Raw genomic sequence first — 25,081 nt, 5'->3', positions numbered from 1 at the left:
CGAAAAACTTTGAAAAAATCACGAGTAAAAAGTTTATTTTCAGCCTTTGCACAGCTTTAAAGTTAATTTCTGGTAGGCCTACTAATGAACTGTATTCGAAATCGGAAGACCATTCTCTCATCCTCATTAAAACGTACCGTTCATCATTCATTCAACATGTCAACAAAAATCAGGAAAAATTTATTCTTCTACTTCACATAACAATTGAACAGTTGACAATATTCATCCATTTTAGTAATTTGGCCATGGTCAAAATAATCTATGCAGATAAAACTTTAAATAGGCTTTCGAATTTGTTTCATTAATATTCAATTCAGAGTTCTCAAGAAAGAGGGGAATGAATTGTTTACTACAGCGCTTAAAACCACTTTAGTGAACTCTAATCCAAGTAATAAATTTTCACTCAGGGGAGGTTGAATAATAATCTTCCAGTTGTGTTATCTATCATTAACTTCCAGTGCATTCAAGGAAAAAAGCGTATTTCACACGGTTTTTATCCCCATCCTCATAAATTAAACTCTCATCTTGTTTATTCACAAGCTCATTGTGCTCACAGCTTTGGCTCTTATATAAAGATTTTGATGGTTAATTATCTCATCTCTATTTAAAGCTCTCAGTCCCTTGAGTGATGAATTGACACACATAATGCTCAACCAGTAGCTTTTTCTTTTAACAAGCCTTTCACAATTGTAGGCAGTTAACATAACAGTTTCTTCAGGAACTTATGAAGCGCATTTAAAAATAGTTTATCCAGAATTCTAGCAGAATGGAAAATGGTGGGAGTATTTGCGCTCTTTCGAATTCTCTCATTGAGATAGATTAAGGGGTTTTGCTTGAATCTTGATTGAATGATAATCATCCTCCTTATAGATATATCGCTTTCATCCTCATCCAATGGTCTAAACTTGTAATAAAGTTGAGTAGGCCTATATACAATGAAGACGCTTGTTTTTTGAGCTTAACTTTTCACTGAGCTCTCAGACTTAAAATTTATATTCAAAGTGGAACAGAATGATTCACTCTACTCAGTAAATAATAACATAATTGAATAATTCATTCTTCTCATCAACTTACTCAGTCTACAACGTAGTCTACAATATTAGTAATCTTAAGCTGCGTTTACACCAAAGTTGTTAACAAAATGTTTATTTTTCCGTCCTTATGGATTCTATTAGATTGAACGGAACTTGACAAACACATAATTATGTTCATCATGTGTATGATAAGTTATGTTCAATCTAATAGAATCTATAAGGATGGAGAAATAAACATTTTGTTAATAACTTTGGTGTAAACGCAGCTGAAGAGTTTAACCTAGCAACCATGTATCAATCAAAATACTACAACACTAAAGTTATAGAATTTACTATTTATTTGAGTCACAAAGTTCTCCTCAGAATAATTATTAATATAATCATTAACTGACTATTGCGAAACTAATGACAGCCAGTAAGGAAATAATTATGGGTTAATTTACAAGTCTGCCTTCCTAAAGTGGAGCAGAGGTTTCAATTTAAAATTTAGTTGAGTCAAAAGCATTGAACAAGTTTCAATCAATAGCAACTTTCTGACAAGACTAAATTGAATTTGGGAGATTATTTTTTAAATTGAGTGAACCAGATACAGTATTAAATACAGCGAAGAAAATTTTGAACGAGTCAAGCGATGCTTTTCACTGAGGTACACTTGTAGAACTTGTTTTATTTGAAGATGGAACACTATATAATGAAATGAATTCAAGACAATAGGAGACCAATAAATCCGTCAGAATTGTTTTATGAAAACTGTTACCCCTGAGAGGAATATCTTGGTCTTCAAACTTTTCCAGATTACAAGTCATGTACCGAAGGTCGTACAACAAGTGAGACATTGCCCAATTGGCGCCAACTCATAACGATTTGTCGTCACGACAAACTAGACTACAAGTATTCTTTCTCAGACCGAGCTCGAGTGCTGCATGCTTTTTCACACGATCCAAGAATGAGAAGGAAGGAGGCGAAGAAGACTTTCGCCCGAAGTTTAAAGACGGGAGAAGAACAAAGTTTCGAAAGAAAACATGTTCGGGACAAAATAAACCAATTTAATCGGAGGCTAACAGAAGCAGTTGTTGCAGACGCTTCCAGGTCCTCTCGTTTTGAACGACACTGAAAAATTGGGAATTGTGTAGAAAAAGAGAGAATAAGCGAGAGGAAGCGGAGTAAGCGACTGAGAAGAGTTATTTACAGTTGCTTGTTCGTTTGCGTCAGCGTCGTGAGCCTGCTTCCCTGCTCTACACTCTGCACTCTGCAGCCCTGCAGCCCTGCAGCTATACACTGTGAATGTGAACCACCAACCAGCAGTAACCAACCATGAGAGCGCTTTGCTTTGAGTATTCGTTCGATCATACACTGTCTGCTTGCATCAAAGAAAACGTTTACCTCCAGCTTCATTCAAAGAGCTACCCGTAGGTAACCTGAGCAGATATTTTACAAACATTGTGCTGACTTCATCAAGTGAGACTCTATCGTTCAAGTGGATTCTCATCTGAAAACTAGAAAAAGTTTGAGAAAGCTCACCAGTTTTCTCATCTTCCCCTTTTCCGTATTCTTCAATGTCTCAAGATATGTGTAGTAAAATATTCATGGAGAATCTTCACTACTTGATTGGTTTCAACAAGATTCAAGGAACGGTAATGACTATGAGGAAGTGACGTGAACTTTTACATTACGTTACTTCAATTACGATTGTATGATTGAACTATTTAAAAGATTTCTGGTGGAATCGCCGCTTTTTTTATGACCACCGTCGATCAAGAAGAAGTAGGCTATTACTTAACCAATATCTACCAACCTGAATTCTGACTTTTTTCGGAACTGCACAAAGATGCTGTGGTTGAATGAAGGTTACTATCGCAAAAGAATGGATTGAAATTCAAGCAATTATGGATAAAAATCAATAACTTTATGGTAATGTTTGATAAAATTCATGAGCAAATAGTAAAAACATTCTGTGATAAGAGAGCTAGCCCATTAAATCCTTCAGGTTTACAAGAGGTTTCACCTACTCAGATTTTCTGAGTACCTACCAGTAAATCATGTACAACTATGAAATCTGGCTAATCATCATGTAAATCTGGTACAACCTACCAGACCTCATAATCAAAATGATATACAGGAGAGTATGATCTTCTAAGGTTGAGAGGAAGAATGCAACAGTTAGTAGAGAGTTCAAAGTGATTGTGCAAGGAAATGCGTATGAGTAAGAGAAAATGAAGCAGAAGTGAGAATTCAAGAATGCAATTAATTAGATTTAGTAAATTGAGACCCTTAGGCAATGAAGCTGCGTGCACAGTGTCACCATGGGAGCTCTTGAAGATCGTTGCTCGTAGAGGTCTGGTGTGAATTGGAGCTTCAAGTGCCTCGGAGAAGCCACAGCCAACTCAGCCGACTCACCCCCTGATGCGTTGCATCCACCTAATGATCCTTCTGCGATAAGTTCTACACACTTTGTCGAGTATATGATGTGCTCTTCAGATGCCAGATGAACTTTGCAGAGACTTTCTGCGGCCATAAATTGAATTTTTCGTCGCAAGCTCCACTAGCTTATCAGTAGCAGGTCACTTCCTAAAATCATCATTTTTCCGATGAATATTGTCATGAATGACGTATTATTGGATAGTCAATGAGATTTCGATGGAAGCTTGAGAAGTTAAGAATACTAAACAACTCAATGGGAAATATCTCCCTCCAAAAAATGCTCAATATTTGGTCATGAATAAAATAGGAAGCTGATATCAAGAATATCTAACTTCTTAACTGAAACTAAACTCATTCGTCAATTTAGGCTACTTTTTCATGTATATGGTCTGAGATTGTTTCAATAAATCAGTGATCCTCACAATATTAAGTAGTTTTTATTTAATATACAGATCTATCGCAACAACACTAATTATATGAACCAAATGTTGAACATCCGCAAATAGGAATAGCAAAAGTATATAACTTGGAGGATGCATTCAATTCATGTAAATGTAGAATCATGTCAATTCATGACAATGTACAATAAAGTTCTGAAAACTATCTCACAATGAATTTATGTTAAGTTTGGTTATTGGATATTATGATATCGAATAAAGTATACCTTGAAAAATTGTAAGATCCCGTTGGGACACAAATAACAAACTTGCAAAAACAAGCTATCTAAAATACCTGGAGACTTGATTTCAATAGCAGGAGAATGTATTCTGCTATATGCACAATAGGAAATGTATTAATTCACCATAAAAGGATTCAATCGATTTTCCGGTTGGTTTTTTCCATATAACTGCTGCGTTCGCCGTTGGAATTTTGAAAGGAACTGTGCTCTAAATTGCTGATTCTATATAATGAATGACGTTTTACTGATTTTCTCATAATTTCATAAGACTTAAATAATCTTACAGCATTCACAATTTTTTGCGCTATGCGGTATACAAATGTAGTATGGCAATGAAACTAATCTACAATGCAAACAATAATCAGAGTGATTTAAACATTATCTACTATCACAATAGCAATGATTTTTCGATATTAATCACAAAAATATTGAAAATTGGAAATTCAATTTTTATCATCCCAATCAATGAGCATTTTAAACTATCTTAAATCTATTTGTGTAATGTTTTCACGGATAATAATTCTCTATGATCGTTGAAATCTGTTGTTCATGGTTTAATGGTATTGGTACATCCCTGTAATAGATCATCAGCCCATTTAATATTTTCCATATCCTCACAATCCAGCGACCATTTTCTGCACAGATTTTAGTTTTGAAAATCCTATGAAAGTTTCCTTTTTATGAAAATTGTTGGAATATTCGTAGAATAAGGGTTACAATAACTGATACTTTTATCAAATCCAACACCCAAAAACGATCATTTTTTATCTTGATAATTTCCTTAACAATAACACTTATGCAAGTGATCCTCACCTTCAATCTTTACAAAAACAAAAATCTTATCCACTTATTTATATAATGACAACATCATTTCAAAAATAAGGCATGATTACTCAATAGCTTTGTCTTTCAATCCTTGAGAAAAACAGGATGGAGTTTCGATTCTCTGTTCATTAATTTCATTTCGGTAAAGGAAAAATCTTTCCCGGAGAGAAATTGAATTCCATTTTCCACTTTGATATTCAATCCCGCTCTCCCGAATGGGAATAGTATTAAGTTTCTTTATGGGGTCTTTAGTTGGCAGATTGGAACAGCATGAGAGGATCCATTGAAACTGCGGTATTGCAACTTTCAAGTGATAAATATGAGTATCGAGGTGTCTTTAGAGTTTCATCAAAATAAATTCTTCCATCATATTGGGATCTCAGAGCTTCCACTTATAGTATTTAATTGGAGTATGCTCAATACGTGAATGCGCTGGTTATTTTGTTGCAGATGCTTTGGTATCAAGACAGCTTCCTTCTGGATCCAACTAACAGGCGATCGATGGACACAAGGGGAAATAAACATATGCTCACAATACACAACGTGCAGAACTCTGATTTCGGAAACTATAGCTGTGTTGCTGAGAACTCGCTTGGAAGAGCAAAGAAATATATCGAATTGTCAGGTGAGTTTTCTTATTTCAAATCTTCTTAAAACACCAATACCATTTTCATTATTCGCTAATTTTTCTTTACAATTATATATGTTCATCTGCTAGGACAATAATTCAACTAGAAAAACGTCTTGACTAGTAGGGTAGGCTATATATATTACAGACTGTTTGGTTCATTCATTCAAAGAATATATTCTTAGTGTGGATGATTGAGTTGATATTAAATAAATCATTCAGCTTGAATATAAGTTTAAAAAGCTATCAACTGGAATGATATATTATCATCCTATAGAAATGAAATAAAAACATTGCCAATTTAATAAAGATTTAACGAAACCATTCGATTACAAACTTGCTATAATTATTAGAGATGAATAAATTGAAAACTTTTGATTGAATTAATTATTAGAGATTAGAAGGCACTTTAAAGTTTGTAATATAAATTAAAACAGGAGACACGATTGAAAACACTTGAAAACTTACATTAGAAATGGGGGAAATTTCAGGGGGACCCTGATTTGAGAAAGGAGACACAGTCTCCGAAAATTTCCCCCATTTCTAATGTAAGCTTTTAAGTGTTTTCAATCTATTTATATCGTGTCTCCTGTTTTAATTTTTTTATATATATATATATATATATATATATATAATATATATATATATATATATATATATATATATATATATATAATGACTATTTTATAAAAAGACAAAATGCTCATTTATATTTCTCATGAAACAATAGAGTGCCTTCAATTACATCTAATCCAACAAACATAATAAAATAACTGTGAATTCCAATTACAGTAAAAACACCACTCAACTCATATCAATCACCTAGGCAAAACTGACACAATATAATTATTTCCATTGATGGATGCCTTTTCTTATTGTTTTATATTTGATATCATTGTTTGAAAATTATATCTTGATTGATTTGAATTTATTGAATTTTGAAAAAATATGTCATTTTTTATTCATCCTGTTTGCAGGGAGACCAAGTCCAGCTCAGTTTCACAGTGCTCCATTCAGCAGATCTCATAGCAGTTACAACCTCTCTTGGCAGATCGAAAGTTACCCACCGCTTGAAGAAGTCAGACTGCTCTACAGAAAAGTTATGGTAAAGGGAACGCTGTCACTATCATGTAACAGACTATGCAATTCCATAACTGATTATTGCAATAAAATGTAACAAGATAACACAAATTTAAAAATGCATCAAAAAATGTATCAATTCATTTGAAGTCAACATATTCTACACTCGAGCGTTTTCAAAATTATGTTCACAAAATGTCCAAAGTTTTATAAAACAGTTCGCTCTATACAAATTTAGACTCTTTGTAAACCGGATTTCTGTAATGTGTAATCTGCAAGTCAGATTATTTTACTCAAAATTAATTGAATATACAGATGAAAATTACTGAGATATTGCATTTAAAGAAGATTATTATCGAAGTATATAAAAAACTAGTTATATCGCTCTACATGCTTTATACGAAGCAAATAAATTGATCTGTGGTATTAATGGGTAATAATATATAGCCAGCAAGGGCTCATAGCCAAGTATTTACACAATATTTAACATTAATTTGAACTTAGGTTCACCTTCAATAATAAATTCGAATTTATTTTTTTCTTATGGAGCATGAGTTTTTATCACTTTATGGATTAATAAATCTCAATTGTTATTAGACGACACCACTCATCTAATTGTCATTAGATGTGATACCACATCAGGATATACCTCATATAATAGCTAATATATAAGCTAATAGTTAATATTTAGCATAAGTTGATAGTTAATTAACTATTATTAGTTAATAGTTAGACTATATATATAGCTAATAGTTAATAGCTCATATATGATCTATACAGAGTATAACACGCTCATGGACAGCCTATAGTTTTCTTTAGCTATTAACTATTAATATTCCACTGATTTTTTCAAACATTGTAATTTTGTTGATGGTCTCAAAATAGTTCATGGTATGAAAAACTTTCAAATTGAATATTATGTTTTTATGTTGATTGAATGAATTTGAGACCGTTGTTATAGCTTACACAACTGAGAACTACTAGGGAGATAGATAATAATTGAAGTAGTAGTGCTCCAGTAGAGCAGTGTCCCATTTTGAAGTACCGTGCTAATTAATCGAATTTGAAACGTTTTGGTTGTATTTTCAGATGAACGACACTTACCAGCAGCCAGGCAAGTGGCATGACGTGACGCTGCAGCCGGTGAACACGGGCTCATTCAGCCACGCCATGTCCTACAACATCAGACACCTCCATGCCAACTCAGTCTACGAAGCTATTATTCAGGCCAAAAATCGTTACGGATGGAATGAAGTGTCTGACCTCTATCAATTCTACACTCGAGGACCCGGTGAGGATATCTACGGTAATGTACCGAAAATCATCTACAGTTTATTTTTGTGCAAGATAAATTCCTTGAAAGCCACTTTTCCATCGTACAAAAAATCAACAACATTTTCACAATTCCAATAATACAGATGGAAATAAATAGTGAGAGATTGACTTTGTACTTTGTTGATATTACCAGACTATAAAATACATCTGACAAAGTTAGTTTCTGGTATTTCTCAAACACGTGAAATTTTGACTTGATGTGTTTTCCCAGTACACCGACGAGTTGTACGGCGTGTTTTACAGCATTTAATTTGAATTTTTATTCAATAACTACAGTATTATAATGCGAATAATCTTCTCGCATGTCTAGGTAGAGGAAGGCTACAATAGACATTTGGAGAGGACCTCACCGAGAGGTACAATTATTGTAGAATATAGTCTAAAATTATAGTTCAGAATTATTTGAAAGATGGTACTAGTATGTGTGTGCATTGTATTATGTATACTTGTATGTGTGTACATTGTAACAGTGAGTAATATTTATGTGAGGGATATAGAAGAAAATTCCAGCAAGAAAAAGAATCAAACGTATGTCAGGTGCAGCATTAATAACAGTATATAGACTGAATATTGGAGTTTCTGATCACAAGGATAGGTACTTAAATAATATTGTTCCCCTATAATAAGTATTACATTATCTGGTAAATTAACAATTTATTCAAATATCACGAACATTTTTAGGATGATAAAGTTTCAAAAACGTACGGGAAATATTTAAAAACTTTTTGTGTACCGGTATGTACTTTCCTAAAACTTTTTCTTAACGTGTGTCAATTTTCAAATTATATAATATTTGTGAAATAGTTTGCTTTAAATAGGATCGCTGCAACATTATGAATCAAATATGCATACCGTAATAACAATAATTCATTCATCAAGTAATCCTTCTATTTATAGTGGGAACAAACACTAATAATACTGCTTATTGGTACCTGATAGTGATTCAGTTATTACTGACCTTGATAGTTCACATCAATAATTGAATTTGAAATAGTTTAATTGGAATGGGAAGTAATAAAATTATAGTGGTTTCTCTTCTGCTATGATATATAGAACGAGAAGAGTATCTCAACAATATCTGTAACCTACAGATTTTAACTTGATAAATTGATTAGACTCGATCTATGTATCTGAAAATTATCACTTCATACATCATTGTATCTTATTTTCCGAATTATATTCCATTTGAGAAGTTATCCATTTCTGACATAGCTCTTACTTGATCTTAGTTTTCATGTAGGCTAATAATTGAAAGGAATAATGAGTATATAATGAATATCTCGGGCCTATTAGCCTATATGCTATGGGCTCAATCAAGACTGTCATTCTACAAGTGGAATATGAGAACAATAATTTTTTCAGATTATCCATCGGAGCCAAGTATGGAGGACATGACGCTGCTAGCTGCGGCCAGCTCTTGGAAGCTGATGCACTCCTTGGCTATTCTCATCATCAGTTTCCTGCTGTGCGTTTCATAGGACAACAATCGTGAGTATGTGTCCAACCACGACCCTTTACGCGAATAAAAATTGGATGAGCAAAGTAATAGGTTTTAGATGTTAAAAAATACTCATTAACAAGATTTCTGATTAATAATCCAAGTAGATGAAATGAATATACATTATAGGTATATATAATACATATTTTAATATGTATCATAATGTTTTAATATTGTTAAAAAAACGCATTTCCCACTCAGTATGACTCAGTATGGGGAATATTCACTACCTATTTAATTATTCGTGTATGTATAAATGTTCATGATTCGATTTTTACATAAAACACTATTTGATTCGATTATATTTTATTTGATATATTATAATAGATCATTGAAGATTTCAATTGAATATTATAATCCAAAAATATCATTGACTAGCAAATTAACAAAATTGTGGATCAAACCCCCTAAAAAACGTATCCATTACGGCGATAGAAATTGATAAATCGTATACGATTTTCAAAATCCTGGAATGTAGCTATTTATTTTTATATAGGTAGTTTTGCACGTTCCCATATCAGTATGGGTAGTCAAATGTTCAAATTCTGAAGCAAAAACTTATGTTTTACTACAAATTCACAAACTTCTATAAATTTCGAACTTCTTTTTAGTCAACTGCTTGAATTAAATACTATAATAGATGTGTCAAAAAATCTTGCAAAGTAGGTAACTTTTGAAACAGGTATAGCTAGTGACCTCCTGCGTTGGAGAACTCGCTCAAAAATTGTTGTATTGTAATCTTTGAATCTCGCAACTTTTAATAATAAAGAGTTGATAGGGCTTATGAATAGCTATCCATGGTATGAATTCTAAGAAAATCGTTCGAGCCGTTTTCGAGAAAACCGTGAAAAACATGGTTTTTTAGAGATTATCCGCCATTTTTCTCAATAATATTACGGAGCTCCTGGAATTTTTCCAGAAATGAGACTCATGTCAGTTGATAGGGCTTATAAATAACTATCCATGTTATAAATTTGAAGAAAATCGTTGGAGCCGTTTTCGAGAAAACCGTGAAAAACATGTTTTTTTAGTGATAAACCGTAATTTTTCTCAATAATATTACGGAGCTCCTGAAATTTTCTCAGAAATGAGACTCATGTCAGTTGATAGAGCTTATAAATAGCTATCCATGGTATAAATTTGAAGGAAATCGTTAGAGCCATTTTCGAGAAAAACGTGAAAAACATGGTTTTTTAGTAATTATCCGCCATTTTTTCCGCCATCTTGAATTGAATTTTATTGAATTTCTTATTGTCGGGTCCTCATGGTATAAGGACCTTAAGTTTAAAATTTCAAGTCAATCGGTTAATTAGGAATGGAGTTATCGTGTTCACAGACATACACACACACACACATACACACACACACACACACATACACACACACACATACACACACACACACATACACACACACAGACCAATACCCAAAAATCATGTTTTTGGACTCAGGGGACCTTGAAACGTATAGAAAACTTGAAATTGGGGTACCTTAATTTTTTTTTGGAAAGCAATACTTTCCTTACCTATGTAATAGGGCAAGGAAAGTAAAAATCAGACTATAGAATTATTCATCATAAATCAGCTGTCGAGTGGATTATAAATCGCATGCCATGACGCATGCAATTCAATATCTCAATGTAACTTGGTAAAAAATCAGCAGCTGTGTAGACAATAAATTGCATGCCTTATTGCATGCCTCATTGAATGCAATTTTAATGCAGTAGGATGCAAAGAACTTATAACAGCTTGTCTGGGCCCCTAGATGACTTCTGGTTTTCTCGCGCTAAATTTCCGGAAAGCGTTATAATGATAATTAAATCTTGTGTAAGCATGATCTGATCAAATGAATAGTTGGTGTATCAGTGTGGATGTGCATATTATGGTTTGGGACGTCGTTCAGTTATAAATGTTATTTATTCTATTGATAAAATTTTTGTTCTTAATTTGTTATTATATTCTTCAATTTTCATAAATTTTGAATTCCCAATTTGTTTTATTTATACTTTTTTCATAAGTATTCGAAATCTTTGTATTTTTCATTTTTGAATTTGAATTAGGTGGTATTTTTGTTTTTTGTATTATTTATTATTGCATAAGTTCGTATTTTTTATCATTATTTTTCTTTTTTCATTTGTATCTGTACAATTTTTATTGTTAAGGAGACATATTTGGGGAAACCCGTTGTCTCCATTGTGAATAAATAAATAAATGAAGTATTGATTGCGTGCAATAACGCATGCAATTAATAACTAAAATAACATAGTATTGTCTCTCGAACTTTCTCTGCTTTGAACTTGGGCTGTCCTGTTGACAGTATATTGTCTTGAATGAGATTAGCTTTTGATGTTAGCATTTTTGATACAGCAACTCCAACAGCCATTAGCCGTTTTCACACCGTTATCTGGCCGACGCGACATACAGACAGGATTTACTCTGATGGACAGTATAAGAGGAGGCTGCGGTTTATAACTGCGCGAGGTCTACTGCTCACAGAACTACTTGTTATGGAAACAGCTAAATATTCCTCTTACAAGAATAATTTGAACAATAGGTTTCATTGGGGATCCTATTTGAAATGAAAAATCACTCTTCAACAATAATTACTCTCTCGTTTCAACATTTGTGACCCTCATATGAATCCAAATTCATTCTTTTAAATGAGAAGGTGGTCATGTGATACATGATTTCGATACAGAGTTCCAAGAGAAAATAAATGGCGAAAGCCGCACATTGATATCTCAAACTGGTATCAATTTGTTGATATAGAAGATGTAAAAATCTGGTGTAGCGCACTCACACAACTTTCCTTGCCGTTATGAGAATTGATCACCTGACGCAAGTGTTCACGCGCATCTCAAGTCTACTATTAAAATATCTGAGCCAGCTGGTGACAGGACTATAACGCTGGAGACACACGAGGTCTGCTATCTCTTCATAGAGAATGATTTAATAGAATTAACTGTTGCCAACAGTTTGCAATTGAATAATCACATTTTCTCGAATTTCGAGCTTATTTCCATTTTTAGGTGAAAATGTTACTATACACATTAATTGTAGAGATTTTAATGCTCAATCCTTTCCACTTGAAATATTTTGTTTAAATTGTATCTGAAGACTGATAATTGGGAATCTAAAATCGAACTTTGCATAGATGGGGCGAAGCTCCTGAAATTTTTACAGATATGGGACTTGTGGCAGTAGATAGAGCTTATATCAATGACTATTATAGGTATAAATTTAATCGAACTCGTTGGAGCCGTTTTTGAGAAAAACGCGAAAAACCCTGTTTTTGACAACATTTTTGCCATTTTAGCCGCCATCTTGAATTGAATTTGATTGAAATTGTTCTTGTCGGATACTTATAGTGTAAGGACCTTAAGTTCCAAATTTCAAGTCAGTCCGTTGATTGAGACACACACACACACACACACACACACACACACCACACACAACACACACACACACACACACACACCACACACACCACACACACAACACACACACACACACACACACACAACACACACACACACCACACACACCACACACACAACACACACACACACACACAACACACACACACACCACACACACACACACACACACACACACACACCACACACACACACACACACCACACCACACACACACACACACACACACACACACAACACACACACACACACACACACACACACACACACACACACACACACACACACACAACCACACACACACACACACACACACACACACACACACACACCACCACACACACACACACACACACCACACACACACACACACACACACACACACACACACACCACCACACACACACACACACACACACACACACACACACACCACCACACACACACACACACCACACACACACACACACACACACACACACACACACACAACACACACAACACACACACACACACACACACACAACACACACACACACACACACACACCACACACACACACATACACACTCTCACCAATTTGGACCAATATCCAAAAACCACTTTTTGGACTCAGGGAACCTTGAAACGTATAGAAATTGGGGGACCTTAATTTTTTCGGAAAGCAATACTTTTGGTTCCTTACCAATACTATACTTTCCAATACTTTCCTCAACTTCATAAAACTTATATTGTATATCAACTAGCTGTAATTATGAGTAAAATCGAGCACATATTTATAAGCCATATTTATAAGCATATTATAAGCCTGTTAATAATGAGATGTTATATCACTTCAAATTTCTGTATAGGAAGGAAAACAAGTCGAAATAATATTTCTTGTCATATTAATAGCAAAGATTATTGAAATTTCAGCAAAAAGAGGATTAAACGTAATTAAGGGTTCCAAAAAGTGAGTACCTAATAATTTTTGTTCCATTGAAGGTCATTTTTATGAGGAGAAAAAAATACCTTCTTCTGTTATACTTGATACAGCCCTACTCTAGCTAAAAATATTTATCAAGATATGCATTTTATTTTCCGATAATTATATTTATTTCAAGAACTATTCCATGATATTACTCCCCACATACGATTTTCCAAATATCTTGTAAGATCTAATATTTATCACAATGCAATCCTGTATTGTGATAAAATAAAATTTAGTTGCAGTTGAGTTATAAAAATCTAAATCGAAAATGATAAAAATATCAGGGATAATAGCGGCCCTGATATGAAATCAACACCTGATTAAATGCATTGGAACATTTGAAGAGTAGATTTCTAAGTACAGATAGGCTATCTTTCTTCTGATCACATCATCTTTCCTTTCCATTCAACTAGTTACAAACTGGTTCAACATTCGAAAACTGTAAGTTGGAATTAAGTAAAGTTACTTGATTGAAAGAAAGTGGGCCTTTCGTCAGGGTGGAGAAGGATATGAAGATGTATATTTTAAATTGGATTGAATAACATTATTTTTGGAATATAATTATGAGATTCAAAATATAAATATATGCCACAATTTTCAAGTAATTGTATGTTTATTTAATATGTGTATTCGATCGTTATTTTCATGCTATGAAAAGTAATTGCATGCCATCAATATCAAATCATTAACCTACGGTACCTGTCATTTTCTAATTTATTTCAAAATAATTCAATTCCCAATAGAATATAAACTGTATCGAGTGTACTGTTACATATTAAAGAGTGGATTCTAGAATTTAATAGTCTTTTTTTCATTTCCAGGAAGTTATAAAATGGCTCTGAATAATGGATCCCAGAAACGTCATGCGTACTAAGTGGCTGAACTTAACTTTTGTGCAAAGAACTTTCCTTGAAAATTGTCTGAAAAGTTGAGAGAAACAAAACAAATTTGAACATTGTGATAAGCGTGTGAGTGTTGTACAAAGAAAAATTTTATTAGATGAGTGATTATTGTATTTGATGAAGTTATTACCTATTTTCCTTCAAAAACTTTCAACCTTTCATTTCCTTCCAAATGCAATTCACTTTTTGTAAATAAATCTGTAAATATAAATGTGTAATTATATATTTTGTGTATTTAACTAGCTGTAATTGGCGTTCTTTTTCATTGTAAAATTGAAATAAATTGATATTTAGATGGAAAGAATCGTATTTACTTGTTACAAAATTATCACACATCAAAGTTAACGTTAAGTATAACATATTTACTTGTTACAAAATTATCACACATCAAAGTTAACGTTAAATATAACATACCGTACTACCCTTTTCAATGAAGATATTTATGCCTAAACCATGAGAACCACATCAATTACAATACAAGAAAGAAGCAAGGAATAGAAATCGCTGAAATATTTGTACATTCGAAATCATTAACGAATTAACTTAACTGGTGAGGCACAATCGTGTTTCCGGTGCAGGTGCCATAATAATCAAAAATTTTTGTAAAAATGAGGAAATTACTTCAGGGATATGCTGTATATTGAGATTTTTCAGTTCGCATGACTTCAATTATGTTTCTTATATATTTGAATAAATTAATATTGTGAATAATACTAGAATCACACTGATAGATGGACACTGCCTATGCCCTGATGACAAAAATGGATAGAAAAAGTCAGTTGGCAATTTAATTTCATAGACTGGTGGGTCAGCAAATCTAGTAATTGCTGTTTTACTAGCATCAACAAATGAAATAGAGCTGATTATTCTTATTACATCAATTTGATCCTTCACTTCAATTATTGATTTATCAGACTCGAAAATATTGATAAAAATACCAATTATTTTAGATTGTGGTCTTTTGAAAGTACCAAATTTCGAGTAAATTATTCTGAAGCTTACAGCTGAATAGATATTCTGGCATGCAAATTTATGTCGGTTAGGGTTGGATTGAGTTTCTACAACAACTGGCACCCAACTGTTTAAATTTGTGGCATTTGGATCTCCATAGCTTGATATGTGAAGATTGATTTTGTGGATGTTAGTTACATTTTCAGAATACATTCCTAGAATTGCATACCAAGATTTATTTCTAGCAGCAGCGCAGTCGCAAGGTACAATCAGCTTGCATTCTGAGTGCATATTTTGTCTGAAATTTACATTCAACCGACTACTTATACATTCACCATCATATCCAGCTGCAGCAATAGTCAACCAATTTTGTGGATTGTTACTCAAAGCCATCAATTTTTCATCTTGACTATCGACTGTTTCAGTCACTTTCTGTGCTGAAATTATTGGCTTCCCTTCCAAATAGCCTGGTTTGCCACTTCTCTTGAGAATACTACTCGTGTCATTATTTGAAACCCATCGAAAATTGATTTCAGTCGCTTGTCTGAACAAGCTCTCCTTTGAAACTGAAATATTAATCAAGTGGAAATGCACTTCTGCCAGTATTATTCCTTGAGTTCCATTGTGATGAATTATATAGAGAGCTTTCTCAACAACATTCATACAGGTATTTGAATTCACATCGAATTTAGGTTTCCTAATATCATTCACACATTGGTTCATATTCTCATCACAAACTAAAGCATCAAATCTCAAACAAAATTCGTCTGAACATTCCAGTTGAGAAGAATTCATTGCTGACGGATTAGGAACTAGGGTGATGTTTTCGTAGAAACTTGTCATGTCAAGAAAACTTGAATGAGATTCACAATCTGAATAGTTGAAAGGGGCATTCCTGAGACATTTGCTCTTCCAATCATGGAGGTACTGCATATCAGCTTCGCCATCACATAGTAAAAATCCCGCTGACTTTTGTAATGTGAAAGGTCTCATATTTGAGCTATTATCAGAAATCCAAATTTTACTACCAGTCTTGTAATTTGAATTCGACGGAAATGCATCAGGTTTGATTGATTTGAAATTTGAGGGCCAAGAAAAGAGTTTCTTTCTTCTCCTCTTCAGTAACTTATGAAACTGTTTGGAAGTATTGATTGGAGAAAGGTCGATGTACTGATACCTTTCAGGTAAGTTATCCTTAGCAATACAAAATAAACCTTTGGTGTGATGTTTGAATATAGTGAGAGGAGTGTTATTCCTGTAAATGAAATTTGTCTTGAAACAATGATTTGGATCTTCTGGAAAATTGTCCTTATCCGATAGGCAGTGAGAAAATACATTTTTGTCTAGAGCAGTGCAATCAGAATCACAACAACAGTTAATGTCACATTCGCTCGCCTTCATATCACATGAGCACACTTGGTCTGGGTGACGGCTAGATGACGGAAGTTCAGTTACTGGAGGTGTGGTAGTGGTTGTCGTTATGGTTGAGGTACTTGTAGTAGCTTCTGTGGTAGTAAGTGTCGAATCGGGCAAACCTTTTCCATTTTCTTCTTTATTTTTCCCTGATTGAGTAGAGCTCTCTGGCTTATCATATTCTAGAGAAGCGATTGTAGTTTCAGGGGCCACTGAAGTGGATGAATTGTAGTCGGAATTGTTCAAACCAGACGTGGAACAAGTAACGTTGTCACAAGTTTGAGTTTCATCCTCTGTTGAATCATAAATACCTGTTGTCTCATTCAAAGAATCCAGAACTGTTGGTTCCGTATCACTGAAATCCGTTGAACATACGATAAAATCTATACAGCACACAAAAAGTGTTAATATTGGAACCTTCATTTTTATATTCACGTTTCTATGCCAAACTTATGAAAGTTTCTCAATATGATGCCCAACTGGAAATGAACAGAGCCCATTGTTTGCGTTTGAAGTCTATAACGATCATTTCCTGAGTAGATAACATCTGGAGCACGTAGCTGAGGTCCTCCACCCAGAAAATATTGCATGAACTCGTCTCTCCAACTTCCTAAAATAAAGAAATCAATAAATATTGAATATGAGAATCACATCAAAAATAAGAAAAATAATAATCTTACTCAAATAATTGTCAAAATCTAGCTCACCTTCACTAGACCCCTCTTATTTCAATATTTCTGTCACAGGGGATATAGGCTGAATAAATTTAAATTTTCATCAGTCAAGAGAATGCAAACTTCATGAAATGCTATTTTGTAGAATAAAAGTCTTAACTTCACTTCATGTCAACTAGGATGATAACCAAGTTTTCAAGATGGAAACACAATGACAATGTATATTTATTTATTTGTAGACAGCTCGGGTAGAAGCAGCAATATACAAATAAAACAAATAATAGGGCAATACAATCAATAAATTACCATATTATATAAATATAATAAAAAAATATATAAACAATTACTCTCTGTAAACAACTGGGTTTTTAATAAAAGCAGCGGATCAATCAATCAATCAATCAACTGAGTATGCAACATTGGTTTGCGCACAGGCATTTGCTCATGCAGACCATTTTCTACCTGTCTGTCAATACTATTCTACCCAAATTGTATGTATTCTCTATGAATAAAAACCAACACAAAAATTCTAATGCTATCAAATAAAATCAAAATATATTTATTTTTCAAAGATTATAGTAGTTTAGAATATAGTTTTACCGCATTGGGATTTAAGCATATTTTAGCATCCTACGAGACAGTGGTAGCTGTTGAATAAAATTCAAGACCCAAATTTTATTTATTTGATTGTATGGGAAGAGATGTGGTATTTTTCCACAATACCACAATCTAATGATACTGACAACTCCAGTTTCTTATTCTTCAACTTTTTTGCTATTAATTAGAGCGACTAGCGGTCAAATTCCTTCTATGTATGAATTCAATCACTTACTTATGGCGGACCTGCCGGAAGATCTCGATGTCATAGTAAGTGAATGAATTCATTAATTGAAGAAATTTGACTGCTATTCGTTCTATTTAATAACATTTAATAAGTTATTCAATAGTGAGCAGTTTGCCGATGGATAACAACACTGAAACGTCTTATTCTATTTATGAAATGATTTTATCTCATCTATAATATTATGAATAAAATTCCTATACGAATAGTCGAATGCAACGACAACTTTTACAACAGGAATTATACGGTAAACATTCACTGTACGCCTTCAAATACATTAATACGGTATCAAATATCAATGTAATTTCTGTTGTAATTGTAAATATTGAATGATGATAATATACTAATCAATTAACAGTTTGAAAAGTATGAAGCATTGAAATAAACTTATAATAAACTGACCAACTAGCCTCCAGGTGCTGCATTCTATGGAATGAGAGCCCGGTGTTGTTGGTACAAAGCAAAATCCATAGCCATACAGCTCACTCCTCCCAAATTGATCGTAATGGTAGACTTGCACATGGATTTTCGGCCAACCTATCCAGCAAACAAGCACTTTATCAACAAAATCTCAACTCTAGTAATAATTACAATACTAGTACGGATTATCACTAATTTCTAATGATTACAATTCAAAAATGTATATTTCAAGACATGACCAAAAACCATGCTCAAACTTTATAGAGACATTTACAGCAAATTCAAAGTGTAAAATATTCTACGTGAAAAATTCGATACCCAGTATAACGGTGCATGGAAAAATTAATGAATTTGGAAGTAATGAAGCATCCAAAAAATGTTCAAACAAATAATTGAAGACATTTTTTATGGTTACGTCCTAAGGACTCCAGTTATGCAGTAAAGACAAGTCAGGTCAATAATTTTACATAATACATAATCAACACTAAGTTTACATAATTCAACTAATTTTGAATGATTAATTGATGATTTATATTATTAATAATCATTAATTGATAATTTTTTAATATTTTTACATAATTTGACTAAGTAACTCAAACCTAGTCTTGGTTTGAAAGGGAAAGGAACTCTTGTACTCTCTTCTTCTTATTTGGCATTACAACCCAGCGCGGGTCACAGCCTCCCTCAATTTCCGCCTCCAAGCATCTCTGTCCACCGCTGCACCTTTCCATCTTCGCACCCCAATTACTCCTGCATCCTTATCCACTACGTCTATCCATCTTGTTCTGGGCCGCCCTTTCCTTCGCCGGCCATATATTTTTCCTTCCATTGCCATCTTTGGGGGGTAGGCATCGTCAGCTCGTACCAGGTGTCCTGCCCACCTCAGCCTGCGAACTCGCATCACAGTGGCTATATCTGCATACTGGTACAGCCTATAAAGTTCGTCATTATGCCTCCTACGCCAGACTCCTGCTTCCTGTATGCAACTCTTGTACTCTATCAACTAAATAATTTTTCAAATGGGTTTTTAAGATCTTTAAATCATCATTACTTTCAAGGAATTGTGGTAACCTGTTATAGAATTTTTTCCAATTTAATCTTGTTTTGGTTCAAATAATCTACTATTGTGAGTCATTATAATGATAATCAACTCTGTTTCGTGTATTGTACTCATGTATATTTTAATTTTGGCTCATAAGACAAGATGGTGAAGACTCAAGTATGGAATAGTATGATCCAAGGAATACATTTATGAACACGCCCATCAAATCATTTTTTGTTCTATTTTTTCCTTCATCCTCCACCACTTTATTTATCAACTGTAGCACTCTCTTGCTTATTTCTATCTATCGAGTCAATTCTAATTTTTTTCCAAATTCTGTTTAAGATAATTTTTTATTTGAAAAAGGCTAACGACCGGAGCAAGCGAACATACCAACTGTCTATGCCTATACCGTGGAAGTGAGATAATGATGATGATTTTTTTTAGAATGAAAAAATATTATTGTATTTGATTTTTTGGTAGTTGGTGACCTCCGCACAGGTCATGCGCTATTATATATCTTCACTTTCAAAACTTACTTCACTTTTTGAAGAGGAGTAGGTCTTTTAGTTGTAGAACTACTGTACACAAAGTAGTGTTGTGAAGCTGAAGCCCTCACCGAGAAGTAAACATTTACTGTACGCCTTCAAATACATTAATACGGTATCAAATATCAATGTAATTTCTGTTGTAAATATGGAATGATGATAATATATAATCAATTAACAGTTTGAAAAGTATCCATTGAAATAAACTTTTATAAAACTGACCAACTGGCCTCCAGGTGCTGCATTCTATGGAATGAGAGCCCGGTGTTGTTGGTACAAAGCAAAATCCATAGCCATACAGCTCGCTCCTCCCAAATTGATCGTAATGGTAGACTTGCACATGGATTTTCGGCCAACCTATCCAGCAAACAAGCACTTTATCAACAAAATCTCAACTCTAGTAATAATTACAATACTAGTACGGATTATCACTAATTTCTAATGATTACAATTGAAAAATGTATATTTCAAGACATGACCAAAAACCATGCTCAAACTTTATAGAGACATTTACAGCAAATTCAAAGTGTAAATATTCTACGTGAAAAATTCGATACCCAGTTATAACGGTGCATGGAAAAATTAATGAATTTGGAAGTAATGAAGCATCCAAAAAATGTTCAAACAAATAATTGAAGACATTTTTTATGGTTACGTCCTAAGGACTCTAGTTATGCAGTAAAGACAAGTCAGGTCAATAATTTTACATAATACATAATCAACACTAAGTTTACATAATTCAACTGATCTTGAATGATTAATTGATGATTATATTATTAATAATTATTAATTGATAATTTTCTAATATTTTTACATAATTTGACTAAGTAAGTCAAACCTAGTCTTGGTTTGAAAGGGAAAGGAACTCTTGTACTCTTTCTTCTTATTTGGCATTACAACCCAGCGCGGGTCACAGCCTCCCTCAATTTCCGCCTCCAAGCATCTCTGTCCACCGCTGCACCTTTCCATCTTCGCACCCCAATTACTCCTGCATCCTTATCCACTACGTCTATCCATCTTGTTCTGGGCCGCCCTTTCCTTCGCCGGCCATATATTTTTCCTTCCATTGCCATCTTTGGGGGGTAGGCATCGTCAGCTCGTACCAGGTGTCCTGCCCACCTCAGCCTGCGAACTCGCATCACAGTGGCTATATCTGCATACTGGTACAGCCTATAAAGTTCGTCATTATGCCTCCTACGCCAGACTCCTGCTTCCTGTATGCAACTCTTGTACTCTATCAACTAAATAATTTTCAAATGGGTTTTTAAGATCTTTAAATCATCATTACTTTCAAGGAATTGTGGTAACCTGTTATAGAATTTTTTCCAATTTAATCTTGTTTTGGTTCAAATAATCTACTATTGTGAGTCATTATAATGATAATCAGCTCTGTTTCGTGTATTGTACTCATGTATATTTTAATTTTGGCTCATAAGACAAGATGGTGAAGGCTCAAGTATGGAATAGTATGATCCAATGAATACATTTATGAACACGCCCATCAAATCATTTTTTGTTCTATCTTTTCCTTCATCCTCCACCACTTTATTTATCAACTGTAGCACTCTCTTGCTTATTTTTATCTATCGAGTCAATTCTAATTTTTTTTCCAAATTCTGTTTAAGATAATTTTTTATTTGAAAAAGGCTAACGACCGGAGCAAGCGAACATACCAACTGTCTATGCCTATACCGTGGAAGTGAGATAATGATGATGATTTTTTTTAGAATGAAAAAATATTATTGTATTTGATTTTTTGGTAGTTGGTGACCTCCGCACAGGTCATGCGCTATTATATATCTTCACTTTCAAAACTTACTTCACTTTTTGAAGAGGAGTAGGTCTTTTAGTTGTAGAACTACTGTACACAAAGTAGTGTTGTGAAGCTGAAGCCCTCACCGAGAAGTGAACATATATAGGCCTCAATAAAAATTAAGATTGACAAACAGTAACTGCAATAATATCCTACTGTCAATAATATTGATTATCAAATAATCAATAACCGAGGATTGTTATAGGCTTATTCAAAATTCTCCAAGATTTTAGTAGGTCAAGTTTTCAGTTTGTCAAGTTTCTAATGAGACCCTTGTGGAGCACGGGTTACCTGCTTGTAATAAAGAATAGTAGAATTTTACATTACATTGATTCTAAATATTTTTGGCACGCAGACCAAAGATTCAATATTGAAAAGTCAGCATCCCTTATAATAGGTATCTTACCAATGTTTTGCATTCAACCAATATGATAGAGTTTTAAAGTCAGTATAAATATTAATATTATATATAATAATAAAAAATATATTATAATATTTGAAAATATAATATTATAAAAATATTTATACTGACTTCAAAACTCTATCATATTGATTAAATGCGAAACATTGGTATGATACCTATTATAAAGGATGCTGACTTTTTTCAATATGCCAAAAATATTAGGAATCAATGTAATGTAAAATTCAACTATTCTTTATTACAATAAGGTAACCCGTGCTGCACAAGGGTCTAATTAGAAACTTGACAAACTGAAAACTTGACCTACTGAAATCTTGGAGAATTTTGAATAATCCTATAACAATCCTCGGTAAATTAGGAATCTCTATATGCAAATTTTCAAGTTAATCAGTCCAGTAGTATAGTTCAGACATGATGATGTGGTAATGATGAGGTAACCCGTGCTCAAAAACTTGACAAACTGAAAACTTGACCTACTGAAATCTTGGATAATTAAAATTGGCCTACAACCTATTATTATATATTATACATGCAATATAAATATTGTCTTCCCTGATCAATATGTTAGATTCCTTTTGAAGTAGACATTCCCTCTAAATACAATTTTATGCTATAGGCTTATCACTGACCCTGAACTCCTTTGGTTGAGTAATGAACGTCGATAGGATGACTCCAATGAGTTACTTCGTCATAGACCGGGTTATCAACTTGCGTTTGTCCTTCCTTAAGACCAGATATAAGTTTCCAACCTCCGCCTGAAAAAAATAATGTGTACATAGTTCAGAATAATAGAAATTATTTTGAATATCAAATCAAAAATTTTGAAAATAATATATTATAGATGTAATATTTTCATCTTTCAAAGAAATACAATAGTCCCATATCCTACGTTATTCATCCAAGAATCCAAGAAACAAATAAAATGTATACATATGATTGCAACTGTTGGTTTAAAGCATATAATACAAATTGAAAAGTAACTTTTTAAAAATATTTCTATGTCATTTCAAAATAATATATTTTTATTAGATTATTATTTATTTTAAAATTGCATAACATTAGAGATAAGAGAGATGCTTAGAGATGATTTATTATGTTGATTAACGTTTCCGATAGGCCTACTACATAATTGGTTACAAAATAAAGGCGAAAAAATTTGATGACAGGTATTTTGGCACTGGACGTACACTTACACAAAATCTACTACAAAAAATGTATCCAATTAAATTATTTTTTATCTTCAATGATAATGTATTCTAAATCTTGAGGCTACCATTTATCATTTAACTATTTGAAAAATGTTTGATGGTAGCTCACCTTATTCATAGGTATTATAAAAACTAACACGTACTTACCTGTGTGTAAACTCCATTTGCAAAATAAACTTTTGCTGGGAAACTTGCTTGCACCAACTACTTGTCCAATAATATACAATTCAGCCATCAATTGATGATTTTAAATGAGGATTACATTTCACAGTACTAATGGATATTTAGGATTAAGGAGCTCTCCTATACAATATGGTGTACTAATAAGTAAAACCAAAATACTATGGTCGGTAATATTTTGAGCTTTGAACTATCGTTTGTTATTTTTATCGACCTTCTTAAAACTCTATAAATAATCAAAAACAGTTTTAAAAAGTCAAACAGAATAACTAACGTGCAGTACTTATTGAATATTGCATACAGAGTTATAGAGACGGTGGTGCAGGTGCAAGTTGCTAGTTTGTTTGAAGTGGTTGCTATGGTTACGTGTCACCTGTCACTTTCAAAACAGTCTCGATTTCAAGGTCCTCGATTTTAATTTATTTCTAAAAACAATGAGCTCTTATTTATTTTTATTCACATCACAATTCTTTTTTAGCATATTTCCTTTTTACTTTTTTGTTTGAATTAATTAAAATATGATTACTGGATAAAAGACTATGCTAATATTGTTATTGAATAAAATTAATTGAATTGAAAATATAGTACAGAAATTGAAATTTGAAATTGAAATTGAAATTTATTGCCAAAACAAAATTACAGTATTATAATATATTAAGTTACAAAGTGTTAAACAAATAAGCAAACTCAAACTTAATTATTAGATCAGAACTTAATTTATCTTTATTTTGGCGACTGCTGGCATAAGTAAGAACTTGAGAG

At 33.2% G+C, this 25,081-nt stretch overlaps 2 protein-coding genes across 7 annotated transcripts in view; one reads left to right on the top strand and one right to left on the bottom strand.

The window, feature by feature from the left end:
- The window catches only part of LOC111043601 (limbic system-associated membrane protein), a 474,975-nt gene extending 459,867 nt beyond the window's left edge, over window positions 1–15,108 (top strand). Inside the window, exons 7-11 of one of the 4 annotated variants that reach the window (XM_039423919.1) lie at window positions 5,410–5,584; window positions 6,565–6,692; window positions 7,757–7,973; window positions 9,365–9,490; window positions 14,728–15,108. In XM_039423919.1, coding sequence (XP_039279853.1) covers window positions 5,410–5,584; window positions 6,565–6,692; window positions 7,757–7,973; window positions 9,365–9,480 — 636 coding nt within the window. In that variant the 3' untranslated portion in view covers window positions 9,481–9,490; window positions 14,728–15,108. Of the gene's footprint in view, window positions 1–5,409; window positions 5,585–6,564; window positions 6,693–7,756; window positions 7,974–9,364; window positions 9,495–14,727 lie in introns of all 4 variants that reach the window. The other 3 variants (XM_039423920.1, XM_039423918.1, XM_039423921.1) reach the window with 3 other exon arrangements.
- On the bottom strand, window positions 15,098–24,799 carry LOC111043603 (B9 domain-containing protein 2). 3 transcript variants are annotated; one of them, XM_022328589.2, is made up of 4 exons: window positions 24,287–24,799; window positions 23,561–23,686; window positions 19,090–19,224; window positions 15,098–17,782 (listed from the first exon to the last, which is right to left on the bottom strand). In XM_022328589.2, the coding sequence occupies exons 1-4, from the start codon at window positions 24,372–24,374 to the stop codon at window positions 17,604–17,606; spliced, it is 528 nt and encodes a 175-aa protein (XP_022184281.2). In that variant the 5' UTR covers window positions 24,375–24,799; the 3' UTR covers window positions 15,098–17,603. The 3 variants fall into 3 exon arrangements, with proteins under 3 accessions (XP_022184281.2, XP_039279851.1, XP_039279850.1); XM_039423917.1 differs by lacking the exon at window positions 19,090–19,224 and adding an exon at window positions 20,920–21,054 and having other exon boundaries at window positions 24,287–24,679; XM_039423916.1 differs by lacking the exon at window positions 19,090–19,224 and adding an exon at window positions 20,920–21,054 and having other exon boundaries at window positions 15,104–17,782; window positions 24,287–24,680.
- Between the last annotated feature and the right edge of the window lie 282 nt (window positions 24,800–25,081).

This window comes from Nilaparvata lugens, chromosome 3, assembly GCF_014356525.2.
Source record: "Nilaparvata lugens isolate BPH chromosome 3, ASM1435652v1, whole genome shotgun sequence".
NCBI lineage: Eukaryota > Metazoa > Arthropoda > Insecta > Hemiptera > Delphacidae > Nilaparvata > Nilaparvata lugens.
Note: the sequence above shows the minus strand (reverse complement) of the source record. Positions and strands in the feature narration are given on the sequence as shown.